The 21,470-nt window shown below is 39.8% G+C and overlaps 1 protein-coding gene across 3 annotated transcripts in view; it reads right to left on the bottom strand.

The window, feature by feature from the left end:
* Window positions 1–1,481: 1,481 nt before the first annotated feature.
* Window positions 1,482–21,470, bottom strand: part of rnf11b (ring finger protein 11b) — a 33,109-nt gene continuing 13,120 nt past the window's right edge. The window contains exons 2-4 of one of the 3 annotated variants that reach the window (XR_001479488.2): window positions 7,035–7,204; window positions 4,600–5,266; window positions 1,482–1,963 (exon numbers count right to left, since the gene is read on the bottom strand). Coding sequence is in view for 2 of the 3 variants with exons in the window: in XM_015356606.2 (XP_015212092.1) it covers window positions 1,594–1,963; window positions 7,035–7,204 (540 nt within the window). In the remaining variant the exon portion in view is untranslated. Of the gene's footprint in view, window positions 5,267–7,034; window positions 7,205–21,470 lie in introns of all 3 variants that reach the window. The other 2 variants (XM_015356606.2, XM_006635036.3) reach the window with 2 other exon arrangements.

Genomic DNA, 21,470 nt, shown 5'->3' on the forward strand with positions numbered 1-21,470 from the left:
TGAGACACCTGTAATCCTCACTCAGTTCTCTATGTTGACATGAGGGCTCTAACGCTAAAGCCAAAATAAGAACTGGCAATACCAAACTGGCTAAGAGCCAAATCAATTGCAGTTTTAATTGAATTTCTTTTTTCTCAGATGTAACTGTTCCATTGTGGGGCTGAAGGACATTTTATTCCCTTCAAGATGGCCACCAGTGTCAGTAACTGCGACAAAATATTCCTACCAATAGCTTTGGTCATTGTAATTTAGTAATAGCCACTAGCAATTTTGAAACTGTAGGACACGTGTTTGACCTTAATATTTGGATGCAGGGATAAATGTAATTAGTGACAAATATTGTGGGGGATCTGATCAGCACGCCAACAGGAAAAACTGGTCAGAACCCTTAAAGTTAAACTACCAACCACAGGAAGACAAGTCCTTCCTATTCCATCCCATTCAAGGTCACATACTGTATTCCAAGTGCTTGTTGCACCTACTGTTGTTTATGATAATTGCGACATTGCTTCAGAACAAATATTCAGGTTTCTGACAGGCCATCAAAAGCCAACTCCATAACAGAGAGAAAACAAAAGCCTGGCACCCCGGTAATACTGGCTGTCGACATTGGCCACAACCACTTATTTTCTCGTCACCACTATCACCTCAAATGCCGTAGTTATACTAAAAAACATCACACATTCACAACTGCATTTCTGCTCTCCCCTTCCACCAGTTACAGAGCATTTTATGCTCCAATGAATTTCTATAATTTACTACACTCTGTAAACTCATCTACTGCACTGCCTACATTGCTTAGCTTTGTAATTTGTTTGTGTTGTTCCCTGTATTTATAAATAGATATCCTACAACATTTTATAAAACCTGAATGGTGGTGTATAAAAATGTTAACATCAAATAAGAAAAATAAATGATACTTTAAACATAAGTTGAAACCAATAAGACACAAAAATAATTGAACTCATTAAGAATCACGCATATTTACTTGGGTGGCTTTCCTGGGACCACGTGCTTATTCCTGCTGTATGGACATCTTTCAACTCTCTAGGTATAAAAAATAACTTCTACAATGTGAAGTGCATTTTGTAACCCTTTCCTGTCATAAACAGGACTTTTCAGTATGAGTGAGAAGACCAACATGGTTCTTTGGTAAGGAATGTACTGTATTATCACAGAACTAAATCTGCAACGAGACATATTTGTCATATCAGATATGAAAAGGTATCATTAAAGCAAAGTTTTAAAACAAACTTCAAGTGTGACTAAGCACATTACCACAAGTCTTGATAAATACAGCTCATCTTTGTCTTTCTACATCTGCAGAGTCTACCCTTTTAAGCTAGGTTTTAAGAGATCATAAGCGTTTAGTCCAAGATTGTATTTTGTTTTATAGTTATGCATAAACCCACATGGTTCTTGCTGAGGGGCAATACCAGACAGGCAAAGACCACTCATAAATAAACAGGAATACCCAGTAATCCTTAGCGCAGTTTCTATTTATTTTATGTTTAGTCTGTGTACATATGTATATACATACTTACAGACATCACGTAAAGATATATGCACATACATACAGATGTAGACCGCTGTTCAAAAAATACACCTTAATAGTCCTGGAATCCATGGCAGCAGTTTATTTCTGAACAGCCGCTGTGCATATGCATGTACACTGATACACAGACAGATACATACATCTGGTAGAGTTTTGCATTGCATACCACTCCTGCATTCAGTGCTACTTGGGAGAGGGGGAGGGTTAATTTGCAATATCTTTATTCCCCAATTCCTTATCTCAGTTTGTATGTGCGGAGCCTGGTGTGCCTCCTTCCAGCATCCTTCCGATTCCCAATCCGCCATCTTCGGTCTGCGCTGGTCTCGCATTCTCATTAGGCTGCCTTTGAGCATGCTTGAGCCCCGTGCCAGCTCGGGATCCTCTCCAAAAGCTCCAGTCTCAAAAGACCTAAGGCAATGGATTCCATTTTGAATGGAGAACACAACAACAACAAAAAAAAAACTGTGCAAAACAAAAGCTTTTCTTTAAAAAACAAAATCTACTTATTTTCTGTGCCAGTGTCACCTATGTTCAGCTCATTAAGGTACCACCCCGACGCCTGTTATTGAAGCTGTCTCCCTCAGCAGTGAACCTTGACCCCAAACACTATTTCTACTAAGGGAAAACCAGACATCTGCTGCTTTCCATATAAAGGAAAAAAAAACAGAAGATGCCATCTGTGACACCAACAGAACCTGCCACTCTCTCCTGTTGCTGACACACAGTTAGGACTCATTCCACACTGGCTGTAAGAGATATTCAAGATCTCTTTTGGGGAAACAAAGACAGTGGGCAATAACAACAGCAAAGGGATATACTTCTTTTTAATTTAAGGCTTTGTCTGCTTAATTCTAAAAATATATATATATAATTCTAATGCTGTTTAATGTATGAAAAGTATATACAGTACTTTTTTTCTTTCTTGTGCTGTCAAACATTTAAGGACACAGGAGTAAGAAGTGTGTTTTGGAACACGGTATAACAATTCAGCAGGCAGAGCCTGTTTTGTTAGTACCAAATAGAAATGCTTTTGCAGAGCATATGAAGGGGATCTCCTTCAGAAAACTCTGTATCTCTAATTAGAACATCTGCTTGTGTTTAGGCTTGGTTCTCCTCCACCTTTACTTCTGTGAAGCGATAACAAAGCTTTGTAATACTTTCATTACCTCTGAAAGCATGCTTTTGTTTCCTTGGAGCTGAACTGGATTTTCCACTGGCCTATCATGTAACCGATAATGATGAACAAGCTCGAAGAATTACAGCATGCAATGAAACAGATTTCAATTACTGGTGCCAGGCCTGTCTCAAACTCACTATGCCTTAGAGGTATTCTTTCATTTTAAAAAGAAAAAGAGGAGCATAAACGTGAAGATAAAAATAGGTCAGAATTTTTCTGGCTATAAAAAAAAAATTAAAAATTGTTACTTTGTAAATTGAACTTCCAAGAACATACACTGTCATATTCAGAAAAAACTCTAGGTTGCAATTTGTCGAGCTTAACTTAATTCAGTGACAGCGCTTATAACTGGAAGGCCAAGAAGAAACTTTGATTTTGTGAATACTTTGACAGAATGGTTCTGCTGCATACCATATGTGGTGTCTAATGGTGTTTATAATGGGAATAGATGTACTCCTGTGACTGAAGAGGAGCACGTATTTATAGACTGAAGTATCAGTTACATGAAGATTACCGTTATGATGTTACATGAACAGAAGCACCGTTACGATGACATTCAAAGTAGTGAGTAAAACGCTCCAAACCAATAGCCAGCTGCTTGCACACCCTTTACAGTTAATGAGAAAATTTTAATCAATACCAGCCTCAAACGCTATCTAAAACCCTGCTGAAAAGGGGACAAAAAGAAATGAAACAATTCTGCTTTTGAACTATGAGTTGCATACCACTCCTAAAGTTATGACTAATAAAGATTTTTGCATAGTCATACCTGTTTGAAAAACAGCAGTCTTCTTTCACTCACAGTATTTCAATAATATGATTCAGTGTGGTCATGCAATTAAAAACATTTTGAACAAGTTCGTTATGAAAAATCATATAGTCAATGACTCTAGAAGTCCATGGAATTCTTGCCTACGGGGATGCCTATTAATTCACCTGCTGCTATTATTTCATTGACATGTCAAATTTGTTTGGGATAACATTGACTCTTTCACATTCTGGAATGATGCTGAAGAACACTTGACAGGAAAAAAAAATGAGACAATGTTGAAGACATCCGAAAATCAAAACTTTTCAACTAACAGCAAAAGAAGTACAGCATGACCAACAGAAAGTCGGGATAAATGTGTTACAACAGTGGAAAGAAATATAAATGAATAAAGATACATTTTAAACTACAACTCTGCTGTAATATAATGAGGTTCAACTACGCAAATTATTTGAAAAACTGGCAGTTGTTCACATATTCTGATATCTCGAAATATGTAAAGGCAAAACAAAGAAAAGCGACCAGTGCAATTGTCTAAACAGCAAAGCAGCATATCGGTCACACTTGGGTCTTGTGGCCTTTCTCCACTGCCATACTTCTGAAGCAGCAGACAGTCTGCACCTTAGTTACAGATGATAGGTATTTCTTATTTTGTGACATGACTGGAAGGTGCACGGACCCTTATGCTCTTCCAAACCCAGTAACTGACCACACGGGTTAAAGCTTCTCATTATTTGTGGAGGGTGTGCAAGCCACTTTACATCTCCGAAAACGCGATGCACAGAAGAGTGGAAGACAGCAGCCAGATTATCTATCCATATCTGAGCTCTGTTTAGTGTGCACTTAGTGCAACGAGGTCTTTTGGATTAAGTGGGCTGGTGTACTACTAAAAGATGCGAAAAGGATATCATTACCTTGGAAACTATGTATTGGTACAGAGGCATAACCTTTTTATTTCTATTCTACAGAAAAGTGCAAATGTCTTGATTTGAGTCATGAACATGCCTGTGTCTACTTTCTAGTAAACGTTCAATCTGTTTTCCTTTTATGGCAATAAGCCCTTTATGCCATTGAATTGGATCTAGTTTCTGTTCTTACCCAAAAAAGAGGAACTTTCTGTCCAACATGCTGAGCACTCAGAATAAGGACCCCTCTAGCAGTAGTAGATAGTTCACATTTCGCAGTAGAAATAGGGTAGGAGGACAGGGACATAGGGGTGGTGATCAAAGTATCACCAGCTATTACAGATCCCATCAACAGGACTTCCTATTCTTCTCTGCTATCCTATGAGTTGTTCCTGGTTGTGGGGGCTGCTCTTGAATGATTCACTAGCGCCAGATGCGGTTCTCCTCTTTCTCCCCTGCAGGATTTCCTGGCCAGCAGGCCTGAGCAAGAGATCCGAGGTGGATATTGTTTGGGTGGGCAGGAGGTGTGATTGCAGCCAGCCCTACCCCCCCCCCTTCACTCCACAATCCACCCACCTCCCATCCTGCATCAGAGGAGGTGAAGCTAGTAGTGGAGGAAGGGTGTATGTGTGTGTGGGGAGGGTATTAGGGGTGGAGGGATGGGGTGGGGGTGGGTTGCATGACGTGGTCAGTTGGTCTCGTAGGAAGAGAGCAGAGCGGCGTCCACAGGCTCCATGCAGGATGGACAGGTGAAGGACCGCATGAGCCAGTCGTCTATACAGTCCATGTGGTAGATGTGCATGCAGGGCAAGAACCGGATGGGGTCCCCATAAACAAAGTCCATCATACAGATCACACACCTGCATAGGGAACACAGCCAGGGAAGGGGTGGGGTGGGGGGGACAGGGGGGGAAATTTGTTAGCAATCTGAATTCTGATAAGAATGCTGCTGCACCTGACATCTATCGGAGAGGCTCACTGTACCAGGCATGAACAACAGAAGTGCTTTTATAAACAACTCCCTACACCGAGGACAACCTGCTGCCATGATGCAGTGGAAGCTCAAAAAAGAAAGAGAGAGAAGAACAGACAGGGTAGATTTAAAAAAATGAAAACTATGTCACAGTGGTTTCTTATCTTAGTCTTACCTTCTTACCTGCTAATTGGTTCATTATAGCGTAAGCTCCCAACGTTTTATTACCTTTTGACTAATAGAATTAGAAGGGAGCAATTCATTATAATTCTCCCTTTTGCACTTATCATGTAATGCATCCTAAAAGGCTGAATCGGAGTGTTTATTTATTTTTTATTATCTAGTAGGTCACCAAAAACTGAAGTTTGTAATCTCTTAAGCTCTAAAAATTTTAGACTGAATTGTAAGTGGGAGCACACTAAGTGCCGGGAGTTTTCACAAAGCCAGTGACTGACAATGGAAAAATACTGAATCAGTATTTTTAGTGGCCATTTTAGCTCTGATTTGTCTGTTTTGCTCCAGAATGTCCCCTCCAAAAAAGGTAAATAAAGAATGCACAATTACTTTATGCAGAAATCCTACAATGATAACCACCGTCTATCAATCTGGCCTATGTCCTAATTAACATATACCTTTGGTTAAAAATTGTGCACTTAAATGAAATTTAAAATATCCTATAGTTTATTGGATAATATAGCTTGAAGATCGCCGAGATGAAAAATAACATGGGCAGCAGTGAACAAATTAAACCCATTAGCTACAAAGGAACAACAACACATTCAGACCTTAGGATGAATCGATGAAATGTAAATGATTAAATGCTTAGAAAGCAGTCCCCTTGACTGAGGCATTAACAGATCTTAAGCCCTGTTATTTCTGTTTGGGGATGGTTGACTGCTAGATGAATGAAGCACAAATATGAAAATCATTCATGTTGCTCAAGATAAGGTGAATTTATTTGAAATAGCATGCATCAAGAGGCTTACTCCAAATAATTCAGATTCTAGAAGCAGTAAAGTGAAATGACATTCAGGACTAGAACTGTGGGATGCCATGTTGTTGAAGTCAATATCCGACTGTGTTCAATTAGCTATGAGCAACCAGAACGTACATCTCTCATCTGTAACCTTTTTTTATATTTTATGTTCAGAAGTACTGAACATAAAACTTACCTCCCCCGCATTAAACCTCACATCATTTTATTGGCAATGCATAATGGAAAAATATGAAATAAAAAAAGATCTATGCAGAACCAGCAACAAGGAACTGTTATAATCAATGCAACGTTGAATAAAAATTCAAATAAATTTTAAATGTTCCTGTCAATTTGCCCCAACTTATCGATTCTCATTAGCCTGTGCCCTGTTCAATTCTTCTGCTGTTTATAATCACCTCCTCCGATCAATGTTTTCCTATCCTAGCCTTGGGGATACATGAATTAATTCTCCATTTCTAGTGTGCACAATGAATTGCTTCTAATCAACTTTGATCTAGTTGAATTTGATCAGGTACCAGAAGCCATTTAAAAAATGAAAAGCAATTTAAAATTGATAACTAGGTGGTAGTTAGATGTACAACTTGGTCTTTTCATTGGTCTGAACTGCTACACTACGGTCTAGAAACGATTTGCGAGAGTGGCCAGAGAGAGTACTCACTCGCGGATCTTTTTCTCCGAGCCATCCCTGCCGGCGTCGTACACCCCCTTGGGCAGGTGCTGGATGAGGCCGATCCTCTGGGCGATCCTCACCTGCTCCTCCTCCGTCAGCTGGGTGGCCAGGCGCGTCTGGCTGGGAGTCGGGTGGTACACTGGCACCTGTGCCTGCTCCTGAAAGCAGAGAGCAAGGGAGATCTGTCAACGTGAGGGGTTGGGAGGAGAATGAAAAGGAGAGCTCTGAAAAGCTCTAAAGGAAAGAGCAGAGGGCAGAACTGCAGCCACTAGTTCCCATTACAAGCTGAGCGCCCTCAGACAGCTAAACCCCAGCATTTAATTTGGCTGTGTTCCGTATTTGTACTTGGTCTTTGGCAGACAATCCACGAAGGATGGGTAAAAAAAAGAAAAGATATTGCCTCTGTGGCATTCGTGAATTTTGTCTGCTTCAGAAATCTCTAAGCATTATTGATGCTAGAGAATTAACTTGTTTTTTAAGCGTTTCCACAAAGGCCTGACAAAACACACAAGGAAATGCTTTGCTCTAGAATACTGTGGCCTTGGTATGCTGGCGTACACTTACAGAACACAAGTAAGAGAAATGACAATAATGCTGCTGTTCCAGGTACTTCATTGTCTCTACTCTTGTTTAAAAATGATGCATCTTTGGAAAAAAAAAAAAACACCTGTTAAGCCAGAACAAAATCAAGAGTTCAGACCTCTAGATATGCACCTGCTGTTCCTACGTGCTAAGTCAGTGGCAGAGACAAATGCTCGTGGATCAATGTAGTCAAAAACCATCGTGAGAACACGCTCGTTTCTCCTAACAAGTCCACACCCACATTCTGACAAAGTTCAGTTTCAACATTTTCTTTTCTTTGCTCCTGAAGTGAAACAGTTAGTGACGAGGAAACTGGGGTCCTTTTTAGACGATGAGGTTTGCTGTTGCAAGGAGCTGGACTCATTCTGATTCCAGTTTAACCCTGCTACTTGACCTGACCCAAGTCCAGCAGGTGGCATTATTGCCAAGTGCCAAAAATGACCCTGCATCAGCTTGACCACACAAGGTCATCACATTTCATAGATCTGACAAACAAGTTGGTAATAATAATAAATAATAATAATAATAATAATAATAATAATTCCTTGCACTTATATAGCGCTTTTCTGGACACTGCACTCAAAGCGTTTTACAGGTAATGGGGACTCCCCTTCACCACCACCAGTGTGGTAATCCTGTGCTTTACTCTAAAAAAGGAGCAAATCTAAATTTTAACAATAACCTGTCAAAATACTGAAGAAAATATTACCGGAGGAATTGCAAATTCAGAAGCTACATTCCGAACAGAAGGCGAAAACGATGACTAACGGAACCTTCTCGAACGAAACTCGTGAATGTTTCTCGTCACTCACCTCCAGGTAATGAATAGGCGATAATAACTAAGGTGAAACAACAGTATTTCCTTACTATAACAGATTACACAGCATGTTTTATAGTTCCAGAAACTGTTATCCTACATTTACCTATACACTATCTGTGACTGGATAATTGTATGAAAGAGTTCATTATGACTATCCATTTAAATGGAGGGATGCCCCTTTAAAGTAAAGTGGGATTAGGTCTGACCTAGGAATTATGTCAGATTTTTTGTTTTTACTCCACAAGACATAGTAACAAGAGTGCAACACAATGAAAGAAAACAACAAAAGACTTTAAAGTGTTTTTGTTGTTTATGCCATCATCCTTCCTGTTTCAACTAGGAATACTGTAGAAGCTGTGCTACAGCCTGTTATCATTAATGAAGTTCTGATTTAAGGGTGACTTCAAACAGCCAGTACCATGCTGAGAACTGTGCATACAATTGAGACAAATGTAAAAAACACACAAGCACATCACCACACCATCTTTCTTTAACAGAATGCCTGGATGCCATAATGGTTAAGCTCCATATTTTGTTTTCTTTTAAATATCAGCTTTTTTCTGTGGTACCTTGGATGATTATACCGAGACAGATTGCGAAGAATTCTGTCTGTGGTGAATGAGGATAAGGACCATACCTGGTCTGTAGTCTATACTGTGGGTTGGCATGGACCAGTTTGACCAGATTGGAATTTATTATCTCATTTCTACGACACTGTAGCACCATACTGGCACAGTTGTGAAAGCCTGCCACAGCACTCCTATTATTTATAACAAAACACGCTTGTTCCCTGATGTACAAGGAAAATGTTGAGCTGACATCCTTTCAGACAGTAACTGTTGCAGCCACAGCATAATTGTGCTGTTCCAAATGGTAGCGTGTTTGAGTCTGAAAACCCCTCACTGAAAAAAACAGATCAGGTAAACAGAGACATCCAGGGGAGGACAGTTAAAGTTCTAATAAAAACATTGGTGGAACACAACATCCAAGAGCAGCTGAACACTGCTGTCAAAACACAGAAAGGTGTGTCAACTAACCAGCAGTAGAACAGAAAGAAATGCTTTCCAGTGCAATGAACGCACAAAACATTTGAGATACATTACAGTAGGTGTAAGGATGATAAAAATGTGGAATTAGATGAATTGTTCAGATTAATGAGCTTATAGACAATATGCTAGTTAATAGTCCTGTTAATACCACTGCTTGTACGGAGACTGGAGCCAATCCTACAGATGTATGGGGATGATTCTTGCACATTGCTACACATCAGGATTACCTTCCCCACACATAGACTTGGACATAGAGAAAGAGTACTTTTATTTACTCCTGCTAAATGTTACAAAACCTACATTTAAAGTCGCCATTTTGACTACTGGAAGACAATAGATATTACCAAGGTTACCATTCTATCTGTTATCTACACTTTTAATACTTTTCATGAGGGACATCCAGGTATGCTTTTGTCACTCTGTAACTTGAGTACTACGCTGGCAAGCGAAGGAAAGATAACCAGAAACGAGGCAAAACGAGTAATGTTGAAAGTTCTTTCCATTTCTACTGGAATACACTGAGCACAACAACTAAAGACTAGCAAACCAGCAAGTGTGTTTTTTTTGCCAAATAAGCCTCAATGCATGCAAACTATTTGAATTTAAATTTACCTTAAATCTGATCTAGAATTTATGATTGAGACACTGAGAAATTAACATCTCTGACATGTATCTTATGATGAAAACCCTACTAAAATTTATAACTTTTTGCAATAAGGGCAAATCCTGATAATGTTTGGTTAGAATACTAACAATTGGATAAAATAATGGAAAACTTAATTGAAAAGCTTTATTAATTTATTAGCCTTGACACTGCCAAAAACCCACTCAGTGTACCATGTCTGAGTTTTAAGGATCCTTTGAAAATGTAAGCACACTCACTTAAAACCAGTCATTACCCATAATACTGGGAAAAAGCATGATTATTTTCTCCCACGTTCTTCTGCAGTCATAATGATTTTAAGATGCCCATCCCTCTCTCTCAGAAGACTGCTTCACAAATGCATTTACTTAGAAATACTGCACCAAGCCCTTATACACACACATCAATGAGCCACATCAGTGTTTCTCTCACAGCTTCTGTGAATGATGTCGTAATTCCAAATTGCAGGTAAGTCCAGGATAAAGATTAGCCTGCACCAGCTTTGGGTTCCACACAAGCAGAACGTTGCATCAGCATTTTTCTGACAAAATTCCACATGCGAAAGACCTTCATTAAATTACATGCATTTATTATAAGAAGGAGATTAGCCTGAGTCAGCATTTTAATGCTTTCCCCCAACCCTATAAAAACTGAGTATTTTGGATTCATGACAGCAACTGCTTAAAACTAACAATTAGGCGATTTACATTTCCAACCTGGAAATTCAAGAATTTTAAGCCCATTAGATACATAAGCACACAACAAGCTTAACATTTAGGCTTACTTATGAAATGCACCAATTCTACCCAGAATAAAGGTTTTACTGTACTTCTTAGTTGGGTCATTTTGTATACTTTATAAAACCAATATGAGAATTTACTCACATAAACCTGAAGTAAATTAACTGTAAAACATCACCAAGCAATCTTTAGTGCTTGCTTTCATACTCCCATTGTTTTCTGGCAGAAGTCAGCAATGAGAGCACAGCACAAGTCATCTTGACATCTTTTGTACACCTCATTGATTCCTCCGGGATATATAAGGGTGGCAAAAGTAGGTTTTAGATGGAGTAATGAATTGGGCTTTGTGCAAATCTGCAAGACTTGGCACGCCGCATTCATAAATTAACCATGTTAAAGTAAAGCGAATCAGGGATGAAACCCAATCGCAGACAGATCTATATCTCAGTGATAACTGTTGATGAGGCTCATCAAGTGAAAAGATGCCATTGATTGGGTACTGCCAGAGAGCCCAGTGCACTGCAGACCATGACAGGCTTCCACACATGCAGAACTGAACAAGGCACACTAGGACAGGATCGCAGCTTTTATGCCAGTTCTCTCAAAGTGAATTGAAGGTCTCTCTGGTTACGTACGAGGTGGATTAATGTGAGAAAATGCTTCTCTTTGGTTTGCCATTTTTGCCAACAGTAACATGATTGTTCAGAGGCAAAACTGAACAAAAATTATGGAGAACTGAAAACATAAAAAAATGCCTTCCTCCAAACAAATACACCTACAAATGTACTAACCCAAAACAAGCCTGAGAATATTACACACTTCTGAATGTTAGGTTAGAGTTACTTTTGTTGTATAAAAGTTTAAATCAGTTATTCAGATCATTCTGATTGCCAGTGTTAAGGCCAAAATTAAATCACCTTCATACTGTAATGTCTTGAGGTAGCTACACTCAGAACCCAGATTAACGCTGTCTACGTGTTGCTGCAGGATTAAGATACAACACAAAGTCCCCCTGTTTGTTTCTTAAATCCCTGAAGCAATCAAGTGCCGGCTGGCAGCAAAACAGCTGGGCTGGCTGGAGTGTACAGTACCAACTTCATCTCCAAATCTCCTTAAGCTTTCGCACGAGGTGACCTTACAAAACTGGGAGGCCTGTGGAATTAATTAGCTCCAAGAATGTAGGTCAGTGCCCGTTAAATGCCTTCTTAAAGGGACAGGAACCTGTCAAGACCATTGCTTCTGCCTGGTGGTATACCTTGAGCAGTGCTGTGCCAATGACATGATTTCTGAAAACAAGCCGGTATAGTACAGACCAAAGGATTTGTATTTCAAATATTTACCTTTTAAAAGGTTCATAATTCCCCCCATTACCTAACAAATAGGGGTGACATATTTCTCTGTATGTAGAGAGGGTGACCTGTGTTGGAAAAAAAAGTATTTTTGCTTGCCTTGCACCCAGTCAACCAGAACTAAAACTGGAAAAAAAATGGCAAGAAGTGAACTTCTGCCAGTTACAAACTATAGCCCCATCACTAAATTTTCCAGGCCTAAATTACTCTAAACTAGGCGACAGGATACTACTGCTTACTTAACCTAAAAAATGTTTTTTTAATCAAGTTCTTGCTAGCAGCTGGTGTTCCATCTGAAGATGTGTGGTCTAGAGAGACAAGAGTGGTTTAATTACAGGCAGGAAACTTCAAAATCTCACAGGAAACCTGCTCTGCTAGAGGACATATGGAAGCACCGATGCAAACACAGTAGTGATCTTACTTAGTAGTAGTCCAACATGATCCGGTTTCCACTGATCTTATATTGAAATTTTCCACGTCACAGTGGGGTTCAATTACAATGCACAACTTGCTTTTTCAACTCAAGGACGATGCAAAACAGAAAAAAAAAATACAACCACCAAATTTTGCTCTTCTCTTGGTATTGAATGAGCTCAGTTCATGTTAAATAAGTAAGACAAGTATTCAGCATTACAATCCCCTGAGGTTGATATGACATAACCATGGCACCAGACACCACAACTTGTGACCCAAGACATTTTCTTGTTTGGGAGCAGAGTGGAAATATTTTAGGTCAGAGCTGTCAGAAAGAAGTTAGCTGGAATTCAGAAGATGCACCCTCTAACAGTTAGACAGATGTGTAAACTTCCCTTATTTAATTTTTCACTGTCACATTGCCTTTCTGGTATATACAATAGGTCACAACAAAAACAATAAAGCAGGAGTGCCGTACAGGTTCAGTTGCATGATGGAGCTAACAGCATCTTTCTGTAGTATGTCTCACTTCAAAGCATACCCAGTCTTGCTCATGGGACAGTAGCTGTTTGAATACTTGAGGCTGCACAGGACAGAAGACAGGGTGGGTGTTACCACAGACTGCTACACATCAGGCACTTACAGCCAACTGAAAAGTAGTGAGATACTACACCACAAAACCTAAACTGTACTGCAGTACTACAATTAAACAACCCATTGATGGTGGAGGTCCAGGTTTAATGGTTTGGGAAGAACTGTCAAATACCTATCGAAACGCCATTTGTAACAATTAGTTGAACTCTAACTGTGCAGTGCTACACTGATCAAGTGAAGGATCGCACTTGCTGCCCTTACTGTTCATATCGTTTTGCAGAATGAGAATGTGACACTTCTGCTGTAGATGCCCTACTCACCGGACTTGAGCGGAGGATATGCAGCATCTGGGGCTCAGAGACCAGTGAACCTAAACACACTTTGGTTACAGTAAGACTTAATTTTAGGTATAAAAACATAAAAAGACACTGTTTTAAACATACTTAAAACACAATAAAAAGCCAAAAAAACATTATATTTGAATTTTAAAACCTGCTTGTTAATTTCTGGACTTGAGGAACACCTTCAGAGAAAAAAAAACAACAAAGACTGAACATAGATTTATTTGGTATGTGTATCGAGCTTCTTGAATCTCAGTGGAGGGGAGAAATCCATTCAGGTAGTCTCTCACTGAGAGGAACCCTGCAGGGCATGCCATAGGTCTGATGTTACACAGACCAAGGAAACAAGAGGACAGTTCTTTCTAAAACTCATTGATTATACATTAAATTGTCCCAAACTTTTCAAAATTACTCAAACCATTTCCAAATGCTCTTGAAAGAAAGTGCCTATGCATGCATGTGATGTCTGGCTTTCATACAATGCCAGTTTAATTACCCTTTTTCCCCACATAGTACTAAAAGGACGAGAGCCATACCACAAGAAAAACAAACTCAGTGGGGTGTATTATGACAGTAGTATGTTATATTCTTACATTATTTTGCAGTATGTTAAATGAATATTCAAGATCTTGTAAAGATGAAACGTTTACAATGCATCCCTGATACAAGTCAATCCTTTTCCTAACTGCAACTCGTTCCAGTAAACAAATTTGCCCTAACTATGCCAAGCTGATGGCAACATGTGATGATACCACCAGTGACAGCTGAACAGCAGTGAGACTCTAGAAGTGATAAAAGTCTGTCAGCTCTATGGACCTCAATTTCATTTCAAGTCATTATTGAACCAGTCACCAACTACTCTGGTTAATCTTCATTATTTATGCAACGAAACATTCACTTCTGGAGTAACAGTAACAGACTATACCTGTTACTTTTCCTACACACGTACAAAGTTGGCTTAAATATATTAAGCTATTTAAAGCAAGAATTACTCAATTATTAAAGACAGAAATTGTGGAACAGATTCAAAATATACTAAGCATAAAATATAAAGTATATGGATTTTGATTATTGATCAAATGTTTGTGGTGTCATGTTGATTGATGAATTGCGAATGTAATAAGCTTGAGTTATTTGGACTGTTACATAAGCACTTTATCACTCAATTGGAGAGAGATGACTGGACACAAGTGATGAAGTGAGCTAACCTGTTGATCAAGCCTGAAGAAAATCAAGAAAGAAATTAACCATTTACAATTAATGACTTTGTGTCATTAATAAGGAGGGAGATAGACTACGTTCCCTCAGTTGAGCTAGCCAGCACAGTAGCAATGACTCAAGGTTTGTGTTGACCACACTGGAGCGTAACAGCGAGTGTGGAGCAAACATGCAGAATAACATTTTAAATGTGTACAATGGGGATGTCCAAGTGTGATGGTCTGTGCAGGAATGTCTACTTCAAAACTGCAGTGCCTGATGTCAGTCTGACTGCATAGTGCTACACTGATCAAGTCATGAGACCTTTCTTGTTGTCCATCTGTGGGCTTAGCCTTAAAACATTCCAGCAGGGAAACACATGATCTTTGCTTCTCAGGTAGCACTGGCTTTATTTCTGCTGTGCTGTGGATGAACTGCTTGCCGGGCTTAAGCCCCACTTAATATAGTGGCATTTAGGGCTCAGAGACCAATGAAGAGACGCACTTGCTTGGCAGGATGTAGGATAGGAATGGACAGAATCCCATAACTTTCAACAACATGCAAAACGTACAAAACATGCTGTACATCTGCAATGTTTCCACCAGGTCACAAAGGCTGCTGGCCTGTGACTTTCACAGAAGACCCCTGACCCCCCAACTGTCAGTCTTCAGCTCATGTCAGAGTGCAGTTATCCAACTTTGAAGATAAGGAAAAGGGTGATGGAAAAACAAACACAAAAAAATGCAGTATTTGTAAAGATGTGACAGACACACATGGATAGAGTAGGTCTTATCTTTTCAGCCCGTAGAAACAAACCAGACAGCATAAGCTGCCAAGCTTCCTTCAGACAGAAAGCTTCTTAACTGCCGTCTTCATGATATAGTCCCCGCCTCCCCTCCCCCCTCATCTCATACACTCAGACATTACTCAGGCACTGTGCTGAAACCCTCTGGTGATGCAACTGTGTTGTGGGAGTCCACGAATTCCCTACAGTCTCCATTGTAGAGAGAACTGAATAGACAATAGTTCACTCTATCTCTATGTCTGTCTGACCCTGTCCCACCCCAGCATGCTGTGGTTCAAGATTAGTATCGCCCTCTGCCTAAGAACATGGAGGTGCCACAGTCCTGGGATTTTTAGCAGTCCTGTCTGGGTGCAGCTGAATGGTACCTCCCTGACGAAGACCCTCCTTCAGGCCGGCCCAAATGAACACAATTTGAACACTGACGGCACTGCATACTTAGGTGTCACTACTTCCTAGCTATCAAAAGTTCCCCAAACTCCCTCATGCTACGAACAACTCATTCGTTTGGACACGTAGGAGGAAAACCATCAAGACACAGAGGCCTGTGTGCTCGCCAATGTCAAAGTGTAAAGGCAGAGTTACATTTTAGTTCATGAATGACATTTTTCATTGCTCTATAGTCATGCATCAGCTTACATTACAGTGTTACAGAGATTGTGTTACAGTACAGGCCTCTGACTAATGCCAGGGAAGCAGTCTAAAATTCACAAAAAACCCCTCTTGTTCAGCCTTGTGGGAGCAACTCCCCAGTCATGCTGTTGTAGTTGATTCCTGAGGGCTCTTCAAGGGATTATTTACCCTCAGCAAACACTCATGAAGTGATTAACTACTGAGGAACAAAACGAACAAAACTCTTTGCATATGCTTTCCTTATTCGGAACCCCTCATAATTTTCATACATTCACTGAATCTTTGGTTTACATTGCACTTTTCAGAAAGTATGGAATGACAATGAGAAGCCTAAAACATGTAAAAAAAAAAAGAAATTCTGACAATTCAAAAACCAATCTTCCGTGAATATAGAAATCAAAACTAGACAGAAAAGCAAAAATATGATATGTAATACAAACATTTTTGTATGAATCATTAGCAGTGTTTAAAGTAACAAAAATGTGACTTTAACCTTACTGTAAAAGAAGCAACAGATATAAATGGTTTCACAGCTGTGGGAGCTTTAAAAGACAGCACTCAGCCACCTCCACTTTTCTCTGCACTTTTGGGACACTGAACAGGGCTGCATTTTGTAATCTCAGAGACCAAGTAGGGACATACAAGTTCAACATCAATCTTAAGTATATGAGTCCCCTGATGAAGCTATATATGTCAAGAACAGGATTTTAAAATACATATTGAATCAAACTAAAAAACAAGGATTTAAATGGAAAGCATTTCTCCCTATGTCACTATTTTAGGTTGATGCATTTTGCACAGTATGTGATCAACAAATTATGACTGGCAATCCTAGATTAAGTGTGAATAATGTTATCTATGAATGATAAACTGGCCCTATATTTCTGAATATGATCCTGCCAAGCACAAAAATTGAGTTGTAGTTCTGGTGTTTTGCCACCTCCACTCTGTTGGACAAACTTACAGTGGATATAATAAATTTCTTGAAAACCCTGCACATTCCAAATGAAGTTGATAGCAACTTTTTATCTGGATGAGAACTAAACCTCATCCACCCTACAGCTTTCAGTCACGGGAGAAAACTGAAATGATTAAGGATTGGGTGAGTAGTCTTTGTTCACACAGCAACTCCGCAATCCAATTCACTTGGCCGGGAACAAGTGAATCTGTCTTGTGTCAGTGATGGCTTTGTGCACATCCTACTTGTGCAGTTGTGAAAAAAGGGGAACCCTATTCATCATCATCCTCCTCCTTTTCCACCACCTTGTTATCTTTATGCCTTTGTAAGGTGCCGCTCTGGAGGCCAACATCCCTGTGGATTTCTAATCAGAAATATTATTTTTATATTCCTACTTCAGCCTTGTTGCAAAAGGGCTGCTTCAATGAAGTTGCTCCAGACGCCTTTACTAGTTCTCACTGCTTTTGTGATTAACGTGCAAGGGAAAACTCTGAACTACACTCAAGACACTGGCATGCCTTTTTTGGATATGGGAAGTTACAAAACACCACATTTGCATGTATTCACCTGAATACTATTTTACCAACTCTTAAAACTTTTCTCTTCCATGAATCTGAGTTGAACTCTAGTTAACCTCAAGGAGGTAATTAAGCAACAGAAATATAAATATTATTTTTTCACTTACAGCTTTACATCTAGAAGGAACCCAAAGTATTTCACATACAAAAGGATAACAGAGCAACTATTATGCACCAGTAGCTAAATGGCATATCAGATCAGGTCAAAGAGGAAGTTCTTCAATAATTCAAATGAGGGGAAAATGCAGGTAGGATACAATAAGAAGTCAGATGTGAAATCAAGTAAGGGCACTGGAGTTAACGCACCCACTCTAACAAATACTGCAAAGGAATCTTATTGACTGCAAGTGACCTGGAGTTTAATTTGACTTCTAATGGACTTCCAACGCAAAATATAGGTTCTAGAAAAAGCATGTTGTTGACTGAAAAAGTAAATGATTACTTTAAGGATGACGCATCTGCAAATTTAAACCATGAGCTCACTCTCCTGTAACTTTAGACTACTCACTGAAAGCCAGACAGCAGCAACTTCCAGCTTTGGCATGAACTCTGAACCCATCTATAGTACAAGTTCATCAGCATGTACATCCTGCAGGCTAGAGAAGACCCTACCAGAGTTAACAGCACTGTGTAAACATACAGCAAGAAGAGGAACAGAAAGGAAGCCCAAAACAGGAAGAGATACCAGGTGGCCTATTCAGTAGCACATTGGGACTGTTTAGAGACACCTTCACCAGTACAGATCTCAGAAGATTGTGTTGACCTTTACATAGTGAACTCTTTGTTAGTCATGTTATCAAAAGGTCCTTTCTTTTTTGACTGGTATCCAGAAATGTATCATTTGATAGTGCCTGACCACTGCAAATTAATTTGAAACTAAGTTAAAACAAGATCGGTATTGTTTCACTCGCAGATAAGAGTCTGAAAATAAACTAGTGTCTCACATTCATTCATGACATCCAAGCCCACGCAAACAGTCAGGCCAGGAAGAGGCAACACATTTGACATCTGTGAGGACATCTCTCCTAAATCTGTTTCAACTCACTTTTATACCCCAGCAGCCAGACTGCTGTACCTCTTTCTTTGTAAAGTACAAGTACGCGCACTGCTTACTTCAGCACAAGGCTGACTGCAGTTTTTAAAATCTGAGGGATTTTTAAACATTTTTTTAAGGTAGGTTATCGCTCAGACCACGAGGGTCAGAAGGGGTAGTATAGCCACCTGATTAAAAATTACTTAAAGGCACATTCCCAGTACAGCAGTTATCACCCTCCATCAGTGGTGCATTGCGCATCTGAAAGACTACACAGACCTAGACCTTTTCTGCATTTCCTAAATGAGCTTAACAAACATTCCATTCAACATTTGATTAAAATATCAGTATGATGACATTTTGATTCTTGAATTACATTTGGTTAAGTCCTGCACTGAAATATGAAATTCTGTTTCCCCAGAGTACAAGAGCAAAGTGTGAGGAGACACTACCAAGACAATAAAAAACTGCAGACGTGACAATTCTGTACAAGCGGCATACCAAAGGTTAAGGTCTAGGGTAACACTTTTTACTTAATGAATGAATGGCGTTTTTCCATTGCTATATAGCCTTACATTAGCTTATGTTACAGTGGCTTTGAGATTGTGTTTCATTCTCTACCACTATGAACTTTGGTATGTGGGCTCAAAGTGCACTTCAGCACTCTTACCTGATCATAGTCATGTACAGAAAATACTATTTTGAGAAAACACTAAAAATGTCCTACTAGTATTCATATTGCTGTTTCTGCAAAGGTGTGCATTGTAAATCTCATTACAGCATACAGTTCTGTTGTACTCTGTTACTTTGAAGCCTGAACACAGAGCCATCATAAAAAGTTACACACTAAATCATTCAAGATATTAAACAGCAGTTGACTTTAGAGCCTCAGCCTCAGTCTGGGGAAAGAGCCTGGGTAAGTGAATCACGCCTCAATCATATGTTCCCTTAAGTCATCTCTACCAGGAAACATTAATACATAAATCTGATTGATTCACATACACCGAGGTAGCTGTATATGTGTATCTACATATGAATAGCCATGAAACCTTTTGGAATTTGCAGAAGATGGCAAATATTTGTTTTAATGAATAGCTGACATTAAATATGGTGCAAGATTATTGTAAATAATAAATATAAATGCAAAACAAACTGACTTGTCAAGAAACGTGGCCTAAAAACATAAAACCTTGACTCTAAGACACACAGTTGACGGTCACATTGACTTAATAACTTATCTTTCTGCGAAGCTGAGTAATTGACAGCTTTTAAGGAGGTATTAGGCCTCATGGAATGCAAGCTGAATTCTCCTTATTCGCTGCTGATGTTAGTTAACTGTGTTCTTAGCAATATATAAGAAGCTGCAGGCTAAAAAAGATCAGTTGTGTGCCCCACACAACTCTGCTACCACACCCTCTAAATGCCATGTCTGTACAATTCATTTCTAGTTGTTGTCATGGCAACCTGTAGTAGGTAGCCCCTTTCCAGCTCCAGGTGAGGCACCCCACTTCTTCTCTGCTGCTTTTCCGAAGGGACAGAAGAAGCAGGCTGCCCCTGAGGCAGCACCGTAAGGCCACGGGTTGACCGCTGAGCCCTCTCCGAGCCAGTGCTGTGTGCCCTCTCGGCACCAGCCCCCCGCCAGCTGGGCCTGCGACTCCCGACAGCTTGCCTGATTACCGCGCGCTCCCTGCCTCTTCACGCGTCGCTCTTCCATGCTCCTGTTTTTCTGGCAGCTCTGACAGCTTGGGTGTATAGCCCTGGAGCACATTTTCGATCCCAACTGTGCATGCTAGCACAACAAAAATGCTGACAAGCCTCCCAATAAACAAGATTCAAATGTGATATTTCTTTAGCTTGGCGTGTTAACGCTTAAAATACTTCTCCGCAAAGCACTTGCGTTCAGAATCATTTTCTTGTTTACAGTTCCAAAGGAAAGCAATTCTAGGATAATCCATGCACTGTTAAAGGAATGCTCAGATCAAATATACATTAAAGTTAACCCTTTACAGGTTGTCGGAATATGTAAGATCTGCTGGTAGGAAAGGTCTATGATCTCTGAATATCTGCATCAAGAGAATTAGACACTAGACTGCAGAACTGTGTTGGACACAGACCACAATTCATGTCTTGCAGAGTCAGACGCGACCAACAATGTGTGAGTGCTTCTAAGGTAATTTTCACACCAAACAAAAATTGAGGCCATGAAGGCTTAAAGGCCAGCTAGTCCTGAAACCGGTCAACTTGATCTTACAAGAAAAAGGGGATCTATCACAGCAGCAGTCAACCAAAAGCTCCTTTCAAGCGGTGAAAATTGCCACCATAAAATAAAAGCATACCTAACCAATCACATCACCCAGATCAATGTGATGACTACACTGTACTTAGAAAGAACAGAAAAAGTAATGTGATGTGACTTTGCTCTACAGCTGATCTAATAAAAATGAGCAAAGAGGAGCTGCCTCAGCACAATGTCCTGCTGCTTTTGTTGCATTCCTAACACTGGGCATGACATTCCCCCCTTCACAAATGCTGCAGATGAGGAAATCAAGGTCATGTTACATTTTATCATCCACAGTCAAGACTGCTAATAGCCTCCACAGAGCATCAGAGAATACTCCCTACCTACTGTGATAGCAGTGATAATCTGCAGTCCAGCTACCACGACTTTTCAATTAAGAGAAACTGTGAAAG

This window comes from Lepisosteus oculatus, chromosome 9 (assembly GCF_040954835.1).
Source record: "Lepisosteus oculatus isolate fLepOcu1 chromosome 9, fLepOcu1.hap2, whole genome shotgun sequence".
Lineage (NCBI taxonomy): Eukaryota > Metazoa > Chordata > Actinopteri > Semionotiformes > Lepisosteidae > Lepisosteus > Lepisosteus oculatus.